This window comes from Rhipicephalus sanguineus, chromosome 10 (assembly GCF_013339695.2).
Source record: "Rhipicephalus sanguineus isolate Rsan-2018 chromosome 10, BIME_Rsan_1.4, whole genome shotgun sequence".
NCBI classification, from domain to species: domain Eukaryota; kingdom Metazoa; phylum Arthropoda; class Arachnida; order Ixodida; family Ixodidae; genus Rhipicephalus; species Rhipicephalus sanguineus.
Genome location: NC_051185.1, coordinates 55,551,875 through 55,569,791, shown reverse-complemented (window position 1 = coordinate 55,569,791; position 17,917 = coordinate 55,551,875). Strand labels below are relative to the sequence as shown.

Here is a 17,917-nt window from a genome sequence, read left to right as displayed (position 1 = left end):
ATATGACGCCTGTATCGTAGGAGTACGTAACGTAGGAGTATCATGTAGTGTTTATTGCTTTCTTGTAAAATTAGATAGCCAGCACCACAACCACAATTGACGTTGCACCGGTATTACGCCTGCGTAGGCTGTTTTTCCAAACTAATTGATAGACCTGGCGTGGCTCAGTGGTAGAATACCTGATTGCCACGCAGAGTGCTTGGGTTCGCTTCCTGCTGGGATCCTAATTTTCATTCTTTCCATTCGTTGAGTCAACACTGCCGATGTTGGTTTTCCTTAACGCTCTAGCATTTAAGTTAACAATGTCTGTTCTCGCCGTTCCTGGGTAGATATAAACTGTCAATCACCTGTGGCGCATACCCGAACACCACGGCCCGTTGTGAACGGGTATGTGCTACACGTGTCTAGTGGAAAGGGTTTGACGACGTACGCGACAAGATTTTAATGTTATTCATGTAATGACCCGGCAATCATATTCGTCAAGTCCTCTTACCCTCCCATGCAAATTTTGGTCTACACCGAGTTAAGGAGGCAATCATGAGAGCACCCAGACGTAGGCGGCTAGATAGATAGATAGATAGATAGATAGATAGATAGACAGATAGATAGATAGATAGATATAGATAGATAGATAGATAGATAGATAGATAGATAGATAGATAGAAACGCTCAAAGTGCCAGAGGTTCGCTAAGAAATGCTTCGCATTTAAAAGGAAAACATGGCTGAACCCTGCGTCATAGGAATGGGTATAGCACAACAGTGAAACGTGCCTTCACAGAAGTAGTGCTTATTGTGTAGTGATATATGAGAGATTGTACAATGCCTATTGGTGTTTGGCAGCTATAGCACCGTCAACGTGGATGCACCCACGTTGACGCCTACAGTGGGATATCTGCATCGCGGCGATTAACGTGCACAAAGGTGACATCAACACGGACAAATAAATAATGGTGCTCGATATGCACTCTTTCAGAGCGTCGTGAATTAAGGAGAGAAAGGGCACGGTGTGCGCGCCCGAGTAATAGAGTAAACTGCGCCTGTGCTCATGCATACACTACTACACTGCGCTTCGCCATTACTGGAGGCAGAGACTCCTAGCTTGAGCCGCGAACGCACGCAGGCGTTCCGCGTCCCGCTGGCCTCTGTCTTGCTCGTCGACATCGCTCGTCGAGATGCGCTCGTCGACATCGTTGCCTTTCTGAAGCGCCTACTGCAACAGTTTTATAAATCGGTGCTATCGCTCTCGAAGCAGTCGGCGCCGAAACACCGTTGGTGCATTGGAAGCTGCACTACTGCGACAACGAGCCGTAACACGCCAACACGAAGCGAAAGGCAAAGAACGTAACTGCAACTAGGGCGACTCCGCGATGCTGGCGCGGCCAGTGTTTTTCGCTGGCATCGAGGTGCTTTAACCACGGCGTTGGCGCGCAATTTTCGAGGCCATGATTTAACTACGTCGTCGCCGAATCGTTCTCTCACGGCGCTAGTAAGTAGCACGCCGCGTTACTTCACTTCCCCGCTCACAGACGGCGGCACCACCCGCCCCTCCTAGCTCCGCCAACAGAGAACATCTTGCGAGAGAGAATGTGTGATAGACATAATGCGCGTTTGGGGCATGGCGTGCATCTGCCTGGGTAGCTTTGTCGGTAGAGCGCCGGGCGCCTATCACGTCTGCCAAGAAGCCGTAGGTTCGATTCTCGGCGGGGAAACTCTTTGTTACATTTTTTTCTTCGTCATCTGTTAGCGTCCATTTTGTCAACGTCATATCCGTGACGGAAGTACGTCACTAGGAATACGTCAAAAAAGAAGGAGATTGTAGGCACTTAAGTACCACTATCTTGTTACCCTTACGCTGCGGAATGACAAATAAGAAAAGTAAAGGGCAATGGAGCGAGAGAGAAGACTGAAAGCAAGAATGAGGAAAAGGAACAGAGGTTGAGTAGGCATTGACGGGTCTCCACCCTACAAAGGCTTTAGGAGTCGATAATTGAGAGCAGATTATTCGCGCCAACCAAGCAAGGTGCACTGAATCTGCAGTCGTCAACTCCATCATGTACGTGACCTTTTCATATTGTAGAAATAGCCAAGCCGAGTCATTGGTGTGAACCAGTTAGTCCCCTATGCTATCCTTGGCTTCATTATTTGTTGGCCTCATTAGGTACTGTCTACAAGAAAACGAGACCCTTTAGCCACTTGCTTTCGTTCTTTCAACCATTTAGTGGTTTGAGGTTAAGAAGGACGCTTACATTGGAAGCCTATAAGCATGAAAGGAGGGGGTTTTGAAAGGTAGAAGCAAACGGAAAGGGGAGACCACCTTCTCGACATAGGTACCTATAGCACAATACTGAACGCCAGGCTTAGGTACATCATCAACATTAGAAGAAGCAATGCGTGTCCGGCGCGGAGATGGAAATCGAACCCAGCCCTTACAACACTAGAGCCGGATGGTTCTGGGTATTGAGCTCAACGAGACGCACGTACTATTACCTACGATGCACCATAAGGAAGTTATAGAATAGTAAAACGAGTCGTGGGGACATTTACAGGACGACAATAAGTTTACAAATGGTTGGTGAGGCATGTTAATGTTAAGTACACTGGCGACGGCTACATTACTATCCGCGCCATCGAACAGAAAATTGTGTGGCTTTCTAGGTTCCTGAACTACAATTCTAAGCACCCAGGGCCGTTGCTTCTGTAAAAGGCCGAACATTCTAGCGACTTAAGGGACTATGTAGAGTCTGGCGTTGTCTGTTGAAGCCAGAAAGGCTTCACAGCCGATGATCGATGTTTTCTCGACATCTGATGGGCACGTGTGTGCGCTAGGTGCAAATAATGTTGTGGACTTTAATAAAAGAATACTCTGTATTTACATTATATTCCAGAAATACAGCTTTCGCACAACCTATTCGTGTGTGAGCTTTATTTGTCGCGAAGTATTTCCGCTAAGCACTTTGAGCTCAAACGCTCAAAATGCTATCTATCTATCTATCTATCTATCTATCTATCTATCTATCTATCTATCTATCTATCTATCTATCTATCTATCTATCTATCTATCTATCTATCTATCTATCTATCTATCTATCTATCTATCTATCTATCTATCTATCTATCTATCTATCTATCTATCTATCTATCTATCTATCTATCTATCTATCTATCTATCTATCTATCTATCTATCTATCTGTCTGTCTGTCTGTCTGTCTGTCTGTCTGTCTGTCTGTCTGTCTGTCTGTCTGTCTGTCTGTCTGTCTGTCTGTCTGTCTGTCTGTCTGTCTGTCTGTGTCCTCCTTAACTTGGTGTAGACCGGAATTGGCATGGGAGGGTAAGAGGATTTGACAAATATGACTGTCCGGTCATGACATGAATAACGTGAAAATCATGTCGTCAAACCCTTTCTTCTAGACATGTGTGGCACATACCCGTATACCACGGGTCGTGGTATACGGGTATGCGCCGGAGGTGATTGATGGTTTACATCTACCTAGGAAAGGCGAAAACATACATTAGTTCTTTAAATACGAGAGCGTTAAGAAAAACTGACATCTGCAGCGTTGACCCGGAGAATGCAAAAAATAAAGTTTGGATCCCAGCAGGAATCGAACCTAAGAATTCTGAGTGGAAGTCAGGTATTCTGCCACAGAGCCACACCAGGTCTACGGAAACGGCTTTAGAAAAACACTCTCTGAAGGTGTGCTGTCGGTGGAAACGTCATTTGTGGTTGTGGTGCTGGATATCTAATTCTATAGCAAAGCAATAAGCACTGCATGTGTACTCCTACGATACAGGCGTCATTTCAGGTTAACCTTCGTGGTTCCAGTGTTGGCTCCGCTTTCATAGCTGTCTAATAAACATTACGTTTGTGTTCCTATGATTCGGCAAGCTATATCCAAGCGTTGTTTGTCCCCGGATGAATACGCTAACGAAAGTGTTACGTGTGATATTCACGTCATTAGACCGTAGAGTGTACTTCGTTTCGATAATACTGATGTGTGTGCTCTAGCGTGAGCGCTGACGTTAAGACAGACCATAAGTTACCCTTTAAACGCCGGGGTGGTCGACGTGCCTGGTAAGCCCACGATGTGCACACAACTCCTTCATTTACAAAAACACGTCGATCCAGCTCGTAACGCTATACCCAAAGCAAAAACATGCAGCATAGAACTACTCGCGGACTTCTTCGCATGAAACTGATTGACATAAGGCGTGGGATCTGCCGAATTTTCGATTATCAATGTAAATGCGCCAAGCAAGGATATTGCGTAAGCGTGTGAAAGAACGAATAACTTTCCCATAAAAATAACTTAATTTCTTCTTACCTTGACAATATTGCTCGCATTTCGGTTTAGTCTGGAAGTTGTTTTGATTGCCCTTGCAACCACCATAAATAAAGCTCTGGCATTTGCCTGCAGTGTAATTGTAGAACCACCTGGGCCATGCGGCCCTGCACGATCCGGCATCCATTTTCAGGAAACAGCGGGTTCTGGCCTCGATTTTTTCCAATGTTATGAAAACGAAAATACCTAAAAGAAAAACAAGACGCGAGCATTGCTGTGATAAGTTAGGTTAACGCTGTTGAACATATGTTTTAAAGCCATGCTTCCACATAAGCAAACTAGACGTGTCTCAAGATCACTTTGCTTTTCGATTCCTTTCCTATAAGAAAAATGTCCACGTCATTCACAATTACCTGCCACTTTGCGCATTTCATGCCGATCTATCTGAACGGCCAAGTTTAGAGAGAGAGAGAAACTTTATTGAGTGAAATTCATTCTTTCTGCCGGAGGTAAGCTTCAATGAAGTTTTCGCAACGAAACTAGCAGACCAACAAATCTATCAATCGTTTACTATTCCATGACTAATTGAAGGTAAAGCAATATTCAGACTGTTTCACATGCAAGCTCGCGAAACAGCTATTTTGACAGACATAGGAGCTCGCGGATTTCGAGCTCTTCTGTTGTCTTCTCTGCAAAGGGGCGTCGGAAAAAAGACTGCAGTGTTTGTTCTCATGTTTTGTCCAGGAAAACTGAGTTGCGCTCACGCCAGAATTTCTGGTTCTTGTTCTTATGTAGAAAAATTGGGAGGTGAACTACGTCAAATCCGGCGATCGCAGAACGCCAAATTCATTGCTGATGCTGAAATAAAAAAAGGAAAGAAAATTAACGAAACCGCTATGCCTATACAAATACTAATGCACGAAAGCTTTGTGTATGGGTATTCGCACCAGAAACCCTGTCGAGTAACAACAGTGTGGTGGTCCATTACACAGGAATAAAAGTATGCACAAAAGTGTTTTTCTTCGAATACATGACAACATCAACCTCCAGGTCAGCCTTTGGCGAAGAATCACAACGTGGATTATATAGGAAAAAACATGGTTGATTCCTTTGTCATAGGAATCGGTATAACACGAAAGTGAAACGTGTCCTCATAGAAATAGTTGAATTTTTATTACTCATTGGTATACGAGAGCTTGTACAATGCCTATTGGTGTTTGGCAGATATAGTACTTTGATGGAGGTTCTTTTTCTTGTTTGTATTAGCTCTCTATGGCTAGAGCATACCGAAGGACAAGGCCGTCTGTTTGAGAGAAACCACACAAAACATTTAATAAACAAGTAAAGCGAAAAAACAATGTACACAGAATTCAACACTTCACAGAAAGGTCAATGCACACAATACATCTCCTATCAAAATGAAAGTTCAGAGACTTAAACTAAGCTTTACAGTTTGGCGCAGATGAGCGGCGAAGCAGTGGTAGAAATGGTGGTCATTCTCACCAAAACGTTGAAGACTTGGCAGAAGCATTCACAACCAGAAGTGGTAGCTCCTGCGTACGAAGTGGGCGCAGGCTGGCTGGTTATGACGAAGGAAGGTTGGGTGCTGGCTGACACGATGATAAGCCAGGAAAACATGACCAGCAACCGGCCAGCAACATGGCCAACAATGACGTCGACGTTCGTCGTTGCCTTTCTGCGGCGCTTATTGCAGCTGTTTTATTAGACGGTGTCACCGCACTCGAAGCAATAGGCTACGGAGAAACACCGTTCGTCCATTTGGAAGCTGCCCTATGCTGGCACGGAGGAGTCACACGCTGACGTGAACGACAAATCACGTAACTGCATCGTCACCGAATCGAATGACCGCGCACGCAGTATTTCACCGACCATAGAGTTTGTTACAATATTGCAGCAAAGGCCACCGCTGCGCGGAGACTCCCGAAGCGCTCCTAGTCGGCTTTCATGTGTCATGATGTATTGCGTCACTTTACCGCTTCCAGATGGCGACACCACCGCGCCAACCAAGGGCACGGTGAGATGAAAGCGTGAATGATAAAAGGCCCGCAAAAGCCTCCTGCATGTGTGAATGTAGCGAGGTGGGTAGACCGCCCGGGAGCTATCGTCGCGGTCGTGGGTTTGACTGCCGCCAAGGAAAGTTTTTCTTCTAGTTTTTCGTGGTCATCTGATCGTGTGCATTTTAGCGACGTCATTTCCGTGATGGAAATACGTCAGTGGAGTGTTGGTGGACCCCGGCATAAAATACTTTCGTGTTAAAAAGAAATGTTACTCGCAGATGCAATTGCGAGTTGCGAGTTGAGATGCAATTGCGAAACAACGGAAGGCAGTACCGTAATGTAACCAAAGGGCACAATGCAGAGAAGGCAGAATAATACTTCAACTTTAGGCACAATGAAGAATAGAAGCAACGGTAATATCAGTGACGGGCACTATGCAGAAAAGGTTGAAGATTAAAGCGACTTATGCATATTACAGAGAATACAGAACCATAATGTTACTTAGAGGCACTACGCAGTGGAGGCAGAACGGTAACGACGCTTATAGGCAATACATAACATTATCGTCCACAAAATAACGCGATGGGCTCACACTACTTGCCCCAGCTGATCGGTGAATGACCATGGTCAAAGCCTTGTGCAATGTCAGAGTTTCTACCCCGCCGAACAGTACGTCTATAAAAGGTTGGCCTCCTGGATAGACGGAGTATATGCTAAAGCGGTTTAAGCTTCTTTTGCCAACCCTGCTCAGCCACACTGATGAGGTCGGCCATCCACTAATTTCCACCTTCATGGAGAAGCCCTCACGTAAGAACTACCCTGGCTACAATGAGGTCATCACAAACTACATCGACATGAGGACAATCCATGAGAATGTCAAGAACAATAAAGATTCTTCTGAGGAATCCATGGTGACTGACCTGAAGCTGATGTACTCCAACTGTCGGATGTATAAAGAAGAGGGTTCACAGATATACCGCGATGCTTACACTTTGGAGCATGCTCTCTTTGACAAAGTTCGCGAGCTGGGCTCCTTGTATTTCACTGCCACCTCGTGCCGTGCGGCGACCTAGACGGAACAAGAGCCGGAACCACAAGCTTCGCGTTCTTTATGATACCTTTAAGGATTACGGATGATACCTTTAAAGATGATACCCTTAGGATAAGAATGGCTGTCAACCATTCTTATGAAGTTGGCCTCCTGGTCGGAGTATACTGATTAATACGAGGAGATCAAGAATCTCATTGTCACGGAGAGGATAGCTGCTCGTCTACGTAAGTACAACCAGTAAGGCCCGTAAAAAAGTTTTCACACAGTTGCGTAGACAAATCCGCTATTAGTGATATTCATTATAGGTGCTCACAGAATATTTAGGAACGCCGGACAGGCGGACACCCGAGTAGAACAAACCTATGATCTACGCGTGTGCGGTCTCCCTAGCATGCCAGTTTCGCTCCCTAGTGCATCTGGACTGGCGTTTTTTTGAGGCAAATGCTTGCGTTAGGTGCACCTTTGCGTTGTGACAGGATGGCTGGGTGGATGGGGTCATTGACAAGTGGTGTGTGCGCGTGTGTTGAAGCTTGCGCTTCCGTGCGTGCGGGCTTGAGTGCTTGGCCGCCTATTATATTTTGTTCCGCTTGGCGCCATTTAGCTTTTCGACACGTCCTGGCTAGGCAGTATATGGTGCGCGATTGTGAATAGCACCCGCAAATGGCGGCGTTTTGCTTAACGCTATAAAGCACCAAAAACAAAATTTACGGCGCACGCAATGCCATGCAGGATGCACCATGAAGCGAGGCTTGCTCCCTAGGGAGCAAGCGCAGACCATGGCACTATTTCTAAATGCGTAGCACTTTTGGGACACGGCTTGTCGTCCATCCATAAATATTATCTGGCGTGATCAGGCCCGCAATTAAGCGCTCAATACTGGCCTAAAACAAGGCTAGCATTTCTCAAAACTCTGTTAACATAAGCGAACAAGGTCCACAGTAATACAGTTAACAGAAATAACCAAGAAGTCATCGTAATATTTAACTTAAAATCCCTATATACACTTTAGAAACATGCGGCTGATTTCAGCGCCGCGCAAGAGAGGGCGCCATGGCCTCGCTAAGCAAGCGATCACTCCACCCACCGGCTTTTCTATGACGCTAGATCTGCAGAGGGAAACAACCTCACAGAAGTCGCTGCAGAAACGCGTATCTCCTGCCGTAACGAGCAGGAAGTCAGTAAAGCGAAGCAAAAAATTCGGCAGATCCCCCGTACCGTGGGAATGGATGTAATGCGAAGCATGCGGCGGGAAGGTGGCTATGGCGTACTTTTTGACATTGAGCGAGACGTTGCGAAATAACGCTAAAGGTAGGCGCAAGTGGTATGCGCGCACACATATGTTGAAGAGTCGCACATGTGTTATATAACCAGTTGTTTACGTTTGCGTAACGATGCCAACAACAACATAGGTATTACCAACATCAGGCTAGGCAAGCCGATATGTCGTGCTTATACTTGTCCGTTATGATGGAAAACGCACGCACATTTCACGAACGCATGTCCATGTGTGGAAGGGGTGCTTCCATCTCTTCCCCACATGGACACGGCAAATGCCATAGTTATGGCATTTGCTTGCGCAAGGGGAAACTGTGCCCTCGTACACGAGATATTTGTCTGGCGTATACACCAATTTCACCAGGAGGCTGCCATTTTTAAAGCTCTCCACCGCCGCAGCGCCGTCTAGCGTCTGCGATGTTTCGCCGCCCTTCCGGTGTGTGGGGTTTCGCGGCGGTGTATGCAGCGTATACGCTCAGTTCGCAAGGTATTGCTGTTCTTCGTGGTACACGGGCAAAACACAGCAACGCTTCGCGAGTGTAAAGGGGCTAAGCTGTCAGCTTCAAAAGAGCTGAAACAGCAAGCAGCGGTGGCCCACGAGACGTTCCCGCAGCAGCGCTGACGATGAGTAGAATGTAGGGGTGTGCGAATATTCGAAAGTTTCGAATATTTGTCGAATATTACATTCGAAATATTCGTATTCGATTCGAAAATCGTGTATTCGAAAAGTTTCGAATATTCGATAACTTCGAATAATCGAAAAATTCGAATATGCGATTCCATTATCATGCATAAAATAACTCGTCTTCCACATTTCTGCTGCATTCCTATCGCTAAAAGCGTTGCCGAAAGGAGCGATAAACATCGTAAGTACACGGAGGCACGATATCTGCCTGCGACGAGCGCCCCAATACGTATGATTTATTGCTGGTGCATCTCCGACGTGCAGCGCTGTTGGCGATCATGTAACCGTACATTTTCAATATTATGCGGCCGTAACGTGCCGCACTACCACTCGTTCACTATGCGGGACCACTTATGAAGAAATAGAGTGACCTATGTGACTGGTGGCGGACTGTAGGCACCTTCAGATACCACAGCCAAGCGAGCGTGCCTTTTCAGTGGCAGGGGGGGGGGGGCGTCTCTGTTACAAGGGAGCGCCTGCTGCCTGATCATGTGGAGCAACTCATATTTCTTCATGATAACATGTAGTCATTACTTTCATTGTGCCGTGATATTTGCTTGTGTTGTGATGTGCATTGTGCTAGCCTTGACATTGTGTTCCGGAGATAGAAGTGTATGTTGTGTTGCCAGTCAGGCTGTTAATGTTTTTTTTGTTTTCAAATAGCTTCATGTTAAATAAAATATTGTTACTGTGGAAGCATTTTTCCTTTGGTATTCGATATTCGATTCGATATTCGAAGGTGGATATTCGTATTCGATTCGTATTCGAAAAATTTGATATTCGCACACCCCTAGTAGAATGCCAATGCAGTTCTTAAGCAGCATGTGTAAATTGGTAATTGCTTTCTATATTTTGTTATATCTGGCCTTGGTGTCACTATAAGAGAGCGTTAACATTTAGGACAACCCTCGAAGTAATCGGAGAAATGTAAATGGAGACGAGCGAACACGTAGGCCATTGTCCGGCTGCGCGCGAGGTGCGCGCATTAGTGTTTAAGATGGCTCCCGGGTTTCGGTGCCGTGATTATTCAGGTTAAACGTAACTCTAATCCATAACAGACCATTCGCTTCCGCTTGGCACGTAGCAATGCAATGTTCATGGAACGACATGAGCACAAACACCGATGCCTGTGTTGATTCGTGTCGCCGTCGTAGTTAAAATCTTGTGGCCTCTGATCTTTGCACAGGATAAAAAACAGATGTACGACGGGTGAGCTCAAAATTCGGCGTAGAAACAACACGATGATAAAATGAAAATAAGCCTGTTGCACATATGGAAGCATGACATGGCGTAAGGGCGTAAGTTCGCTTCGGCGCCAGCCGCCGCCACTAGCGATACGCCGAAAGGGCGCCCATTTTTTGTAACATTATTGTCAGTTTGTTTTCTGGCGAGTATTTGAGAAGCATTACGACGAGCACACGTGTCCAGGTAACGACCTGGCTTTAGCGAACGTGGGCCGATTGTTCACGGCACCCAGGTTGCCGCGCGAAAAAAAAAAAAAGGTGTGGTTGTTATAACTCTATCCCAGTTATAGTAAAAAATTGACAAGTCGAGAAAGAACGTGCTCTCGACAAAACGTTAGAGACGCGTACCTGCGCCAAAGCACACATGTCATGCGGGCCTTTCTGTAATGTAGATTGGAAAGTGCTAATTCGATAATCTCGAAATTGCAGGCACTAAGATGGAACGTTTTCTAGCCGCAGACATTGTAAATCGTGTGCAGTAGCATAGAAATCAGAGAGGTTGATGTTATGAGAGAACAACTCTTGGCTAAACATGTGCATTAATCGTCAGCCTTGACATCGGTTGCTTTGGTGCAGATGATAAAGTGTACCAGCACCCAAGCACAATCACAAGCTGGTGTGATGACTTGAAAAAGTGGCCATAAGTGAAGACACCACATATAATATACGATTTGCGGGAGAAGAAGACGTGCGACCTAAGAGAAGCGAAGTCATTCAATTAAAAGCATTGTGCACTTCGCATGCCTCGGCTGCCAGTCTTTTACGTTTTTTTTCCGCCGCAGCCAAACACAGCGCAGTGGTAGTTGGTCTACCAGTTCTCGTCCGAGATTTCGATTTGTGGCCGCACAATTGCTTCAGCGCGTCGAAAAATGGAAACACGCTGACGTCTCACGTACCACGCAATGCAAAACTCGGGAATCCGCACACACCAGCGGCAGCGGTCGGACGGTTGGACACGCGGTGGAGAGAGAGAGAGAGAGCCGCCAAAATACACCGGTTCGAGGCTACGCTCCTCCTCTCCGTGAAAACGGTCTATATCGTGGTTGTGGTGGTTCGCATTACCACGGGCACCCATTTCACTTCTGTTGAGGGTGTGCGGTACTGATGTGCTTCGTCTTGGCTGGGACGACAATGCCTATCGTAGACATTGGAAATTCAGGCCACAGTCGCGAGAGGTTGCCGTGTTCTGTACGCTCGATGTACCACAAGGTGCCATTGTTTCCACTAGCGAGGCCGTCGCTTACGTCGATGTTGACCGTGATCACGTACGGCTTACTGATGCTCAGGTAAATTGAGGCCGGCAGGCTACCCATGTCGCTTGCGTTCATGTTGACCACCTTGGTCAAGGCATCCGTGTGTACCTGCTCGTTCTTATAGCGAGTTATGTTATCGTATGCGGGATGACATAACACGCCCGCTGCGTCCGCAACGTGCGTTATAGCGGTTGACGTCCGCACTGCTGTAGTATAGGCGTATGTCGTCAGGCCACTTAGCGGTGGCTCTGCGCGTGTCAGAAAGCGGCTCTCAAAATCTGACGTCATCCTGGGTCCGCATGAGGCCATCATGCGGATGGCCTCATGGCAGTCGAGCGTCTTCCACGGGTGTTCTGTCTTCGGCTCCCTCACCTGCCTTGACTTTCAATGTTTATGTTCGCCGTTAATGTGTTGAGAGTGTGAATCACATGTGGCACATACCCGCATAACGTGAAGTGTGATATGCGGGTATGTGCCGCACGTGACTGAGGCAAAGGATTTCATAACATGCGCGACACGCGTTTTGAGTAGTAAATGTCATGACCAGTGAATCATGTTCAAGCCAATTTTGGTACGTCGTAAATGCCAATTTTGGTATATTACAAGTTATGGTGACAATTAGGAGAGCGCCCAGACATAGGCGGCTAGATAGATAGATAGATGCGTAGAAAAGTCACAGTTTCACCTCAAGCTTTAGTGCTGTGCACAGCACAGGCGGACTCATCATAAACCCAGTGCTCTGTCTGCAGTCCATCATCATGATTTACTAACACATTAGTAGATCTCGCTATGTTTAATTCTCATAGCTCTTCATACAAAAATGATTTCTTCTGAGAATGATGTGATGAGAAAACACGCACACGCTAGTGTTTGTCTCTGAACACTACATTGTGGATAGTTGCACAAAACGTGATGACGTGTCTACCCTTGACCGTAGTTAGGCCGTGTTGTCAGCCATTCCGGTGCGTTGTGGGCGAGATTGTGTTCTATAGCCGTAGCCGACAAAGCGTTGCATCGCGTCAATGGAGTCTTGGTGGGATGCACAGGTGGAGCGACGTAACCGCGGCCTTATGGGTTACGAGCGGGCGGATAGCGCGGTTAAGACGCCTTTGAAAGACACAACCCAAGACCTTGCTCCTCTGTCGTAAACAGGTGCAGGTAGAATGTTCCACGTACTGGCACGAGACATCACGCTCTTTGTGTGAGCCTCCACTCTAAAGCATTGCAGTTATGAAAGTAACTACAGTAAAGGAATATCCTTTTTTCGATGCTCTACAAGAAGCAAATAATGTGGGCTGCGTCTAAGTGTAGAAAATGAAACAGCGCGTCGAATTCGTCGTGGATTTCTCGGTTCGACGAAAACTGCTAGAATGGGTAAACTCTCCACAGGGGGTCAACTCTTCACTTCGCGTGTTTGTCAAACACGTATCCTTGTAAATTTTATGCCCCAGAGGGAAAACGACAGTCTTGTTTGTCAAAGAAGGAAACTCGGGCGGGTTTAAAGACATAGGTAAATGATGCACCGAGACATCCCAATTTCGCTGATAATTACGGTAGAGTTGTACACCGGATGCTGCATCTTTATAAATAAAACATTGAACGAAAATATCCTCCCTATCGGATGGGCACGAAACCGCATGCGGACCAAATGTCGATGTATGCAAAGGTTCCACAACTGCCGTAATTAATAAAAAGAAAAGTAAAAAATTCGAATAAATTGTTTATCCTAAATCATCTCAAAAGTAAGAAATATTGTGCGGGCCAAGATGTAAGTTCAAACTATATTTATTGAGTACACTTCAGAAGAACATTGTTAGCCCAAATATTGTGAAGCAGTTGGTATAAAGATCGTTTACGAAAGCAGGCGATGACCGGCCGTAATGATCAAAGGAAATATGCTGTCGCTTCAATTCAGCCAAACATATTTATTGAAGAACTGTACACTGAAACAAGATTCAGTTTCTTAGAATGTGCATCTGTATTGTAAAGCAGTTACAACTTCTACCATTGGACGGGAGGTGAGAAATAGGGTGTGCAGAAATTTTAACGCGATAGCGTTAAAGAGCTCGTATCGCAGAAATTGCGCTGTCGGCGTCGGGGCCGTTGGTTGTGAGCGAAAAATCATCATCATGTCCGTGACCGAAAAATCGAAAAAGCTGCAAATAAAATAAATAATAAAAATGTTGGGTCCGAATGAAAATCGAACCCAGGCCGTCTGCGTGGCAAGCAGGTGTTCTACCACACAGCCACGCCTCTGCTTGAAGCTGCACTGAAAGTAACTTTCATGCTTCCCAAAAATACGCGTCCTGTATACAGGTGTCACAGTACGAGATGTAATATCGCAGTAATACTGAGTGGTACAAGTGTACATTGCCATAGGGCGTCACACCATGCCAATATCATAACGACTTCGTGGTTTAAAGACAGCCACCCATTACAAAAGGCGCACACATTAGTGCGCGTATTCCCTTAAGACCACGTAGTGGGTGCATCGCAACTTCGAAGAAGTTTCTCGCGCATAATTGCTCCTGGTTTAAAGCATGCTACCCATTACATAAGGCACACGCCTTAGTGGGCGCATTCTGTTAAACCCTCGTAGTGTTCGAACTGCGCACTAGGAACAGAATATCGCTGTCGCGTTCAGCTCTTAAAGGCGAAGCTTAAGCGTCCCCGAATTTTCATCAATATTCTTTATCTCAAAGATTATTTATAGAATATATCTGTAGCGTGTAAATTGAGATCGGAAAAGGTACTTACCCCCGAGCCATAATTTTACAGCAAAAGCCAGCAGTTGCATTTCGTGCTATCTTCTGCGACTTGACTCTTCTCACTAAAATAACATTTGCGTTCAGAACCTTTAAGCTCGCCCTCTCTTATTTGCTGTGAGCTCCAATCATATTTCACAAACGCAAACATAGTCGAATGACGATGCCAGATTCGCCTTAAATAACACAGTGTGGCTGTGTTATTAGGTCTGTCAGCTGTCATGCCCAGATAGGCATTAATAAATTCCACGGGCTCAAGGAAGATTTAGAGAACATCTGTTCCACGATACACCATACAGCACTGCTTAGAACCGCATATGAGTCGTAACTTTTGTTTGATATTGAAGTTAAGGTAAGCACTTATCACTTGTGCAGCGTCACTAATACTGCTGCGACGAACGTTGTTTCGAAACTTGACCTCCCTCGCGGACGAAACACTTGTTTCCTCACTTTATCTTCAAGGCACATAAACTTCAAGTTCATTAAAGTTGCATAAAACAAGTAGCCTTCGTATCTTGCCATCTTTCTAGATGGTATGCTATGAACGCTTTTGTATCATATAGCTTTGTTCGTATTGCCCAATTGTGTGGCCTCGAAAGCGTTCCTTACGGAGCGCTAAGTTGATTATGATATTGGCCTCCTAAAGAAAAACTCGTAGGGTATCTTATGCATTCATCAAACGACTCGAAGGCGAAAGCCATCTTCTTTTAAATTAGCACAGACGCAAAAATTTTGCATCTTGTTTTTTCTGTTGCATTAGGTAGCTAACGACCCGCTTATCACGGCTGGAAAGCTCGTTTGCACGAACACCACGGTTAATTATTTGGAGGTGGTTTCGCACTTTCGGTTTCAGAGAGCGCCGAGTGAGGCGGGTACCCGAGTAGCTTTCATATAAACCTAACTGACAACGGGAGCACACAAAACCGCGTGCACATGAGCACCGCGCTGACAACTCTTTTCAACGAATTCTTCCTGGGTGCTGTTATAATCCCCTCTGAGACGTTGTAGACATGCGTGACCCCCGAAAATGCACTGCCGAGGTGTGGACATCAGCCTTTTTTCTCCTGTGAAAGTTAGCTCACTCTTTCCGTTGAAAAGGTCTGCTAGGAGAGAGCACTCGAAAAGATCGTGGCAGCCAACACAAACTCGTGACGCAGGTGGCGGTTGGTTGTTTAAACGAAAACCAAAGCCACGTTTCCCGTGCGGTGGCGCGACACGCAATTTAAAACTGATTTGAAATATGTTGTAAGCTATATTATCCGGCGATATTTCGTAGATGATGCATGTATGTCAACGCAAATCTATCCCACAAGTTAACTCGCCTTCGAAATTTTTTGTCCCTACTCCTTTAAGTGCGTAGCACTTTAGGGGCCGAGGCTTGTGGTCCATCTATAGATATCATTTGGCGTGATCACGCTCACGATCAAGTAAATACAGGCCTAACACAAGGCTAGCAGTGCTCAAAACAGGGTTAAAATAAAGGAACAAGGTCTAAAATTATATAATTAGCAGAAATAAACACGATGTAGTCGCAATAATTAACTTAAAGTCACTAAAAGTGCTTCGGAAACGTGCAGTTGACACACGCGCCGTTCAAGAGAGGTCGCAAATGCTACGCTGAGCGCGCTATCGCTTCTCCTACCGGCGCTTTTCCGGCGCCCAATCAGCGCGCGCCGTGTAGCAGCCGCACCTGGAAAGAGAGCATCGACGCCAGGCAAATCCCGAGCAAATTACCTACTATAGAGATATCAGAGCATTATTAACCAATCTAAAAAAATTGTTTCACTTCAGTGTCCCATTAATAACAAATACCATATCTGGGACTGGAAATCCTCTCTAAGAAGTACAACCTTTACCGTCAATGGAAGATGTGTGAAGGCGCTCTCGAGAAAAAAAAAGAAGTCACATGGTCCCTTATGCATTTGCCTATGACGACTCAAACGCGAAAGCCATTTTCACTTTAGATGCGAAAGCATCTTACGTTCCGGGCAGTATCCGTTCTGTGGCGTCCGCACCCATACTGCGCATGCGCCAACTCTGCCCCCTCTCCTCGCGTGAGCACGAGGAGGTGGTAGGAGGTGCCGTGCGCGCTGCCTCCGCTTCGTTTCTCCTCTCTTCTCTCCGCCACAGCTGTGCGCTCGTATATATTGCGGCGTGCGCTCGCTCCCGTTGCACTCTCCTTCGCAACGGCGCTATGGGCGCTCGCGAAGCTGAGCGTAAACGGCAACGCCGGCAAACGTAGCACTCTCCTTCGCAACGGCGCTATGGACGCTCGCGAAGCTGAACATAAACGGCAACGCCGGCAAGCGACTATCGAAGCTGCGAGGCTGCGAAAGCGCGCGTTCGCTGTGCTTCCGTCATTCTATTTCTGTGCAGCGGTGTGCGAAACGCCATGAACAACGTCAACGTCGGCGCTAGTTGCAGCGGCAGCGCCACCGCCGCGGAGCAGAGGAAGGCTCGGGAAGCCGAACGTAAACGTCAGCGTCGGCAAGCGGTAATTCAAACGCCTCGACAACCACCGTCTCATAAGTCGCATAAGAGAAACGGAAACTCGATGCGCACCCCCCGCGATGCTTTCGCATCCCGCCATGGTTGCCCGTAGGAATGATGTGTAATTTTCTTCTTAGTCGATTATACTCACTCCCCATTCCATCCTGCCGAACGCTCTCTGCACCCAAGGTGGTTTTGCTCTGCCTCCGGGATCAGAGGCATTGGAAGCTTTGTTCGCCTCACGTGCTTTTGCAGGGGATCGGCCCACCTTTGCCCAAGCGATGATGTTATCTGATGACGTCATCACGAGACAGCACGTCGCGTCAGGAGATTTTTTGCATAACTCGTGTTGACGCCGACGCTGACGGTCACTTCTCGCATTTGATGCGGCGTCTAAGGCTTTCGCCTTAATAAATATTGTCTTGCGCCTGAAATGTGATAACTTCGGCAGAAATCCAAACCCAGCGAACCGCAATGTCTATTAAATGCGTAGAGGATTTATTTAGCTACCTCCCAGATATATTAACAGACAGACCGCGAAAACAACGCTTCTCGTTCGCGGGTGATACAGAATTGTGATTGTATCACCCGTGAGACTGCCCGACGGGTGCGCTTTAAAGCAACACTCCTACATTTTCCGTCAGACGCGCACTAAAAAGCGACCCAGTTCTGTACCCACTGACGATGTGGAACGCCGAGTAAACGATGCGTCGAACGCCATCGTGCGGCAGGAGACGCGGAGGGGTCAATCCACGTGCCGCAGTTTTAAAGAAAAATAAGTCTAAGAGCTGTGATTTTTTTTAACACGAAAGTGTTTTATGCCGGGGTCCACCAAGTACATCCGTCACGGATAT

At 46.5% G+C, this 17,917-nt stretch overlaps 1 protein-coding gene across 1 annotated transcript in view; it reads right to left on the bottom strand.

The window, feature by feature from the left end:
• LOC119372658 (carboxypeptidase inhibitor SmCI) overlaps positions 1-14,703 on the bottom strand; it is a 29,223-nt gene extending 14,520 nt beyond the window's left edge. The window contains exons 1-2 of the mRNA XM_037643114.1: positions 14,566-14,703; positions 4,325-4,528 (exon numbers count right to left, since the gene is read on the bottom strand). Coding sequence (XP_037499042.1) covers positions 4,325-4,528; positions 14,566-14,605 — 244 coding nt within the window. The 5' untranslated portion in view covers positions 14,606-14,703. The remainder of the gene's footprint in view (positions 1-4,324; positions 4,529-14,565) is intronic.
• Between the last annotated feature and the right edge of the window lie 3,214 nt (positions 14,704-17,917).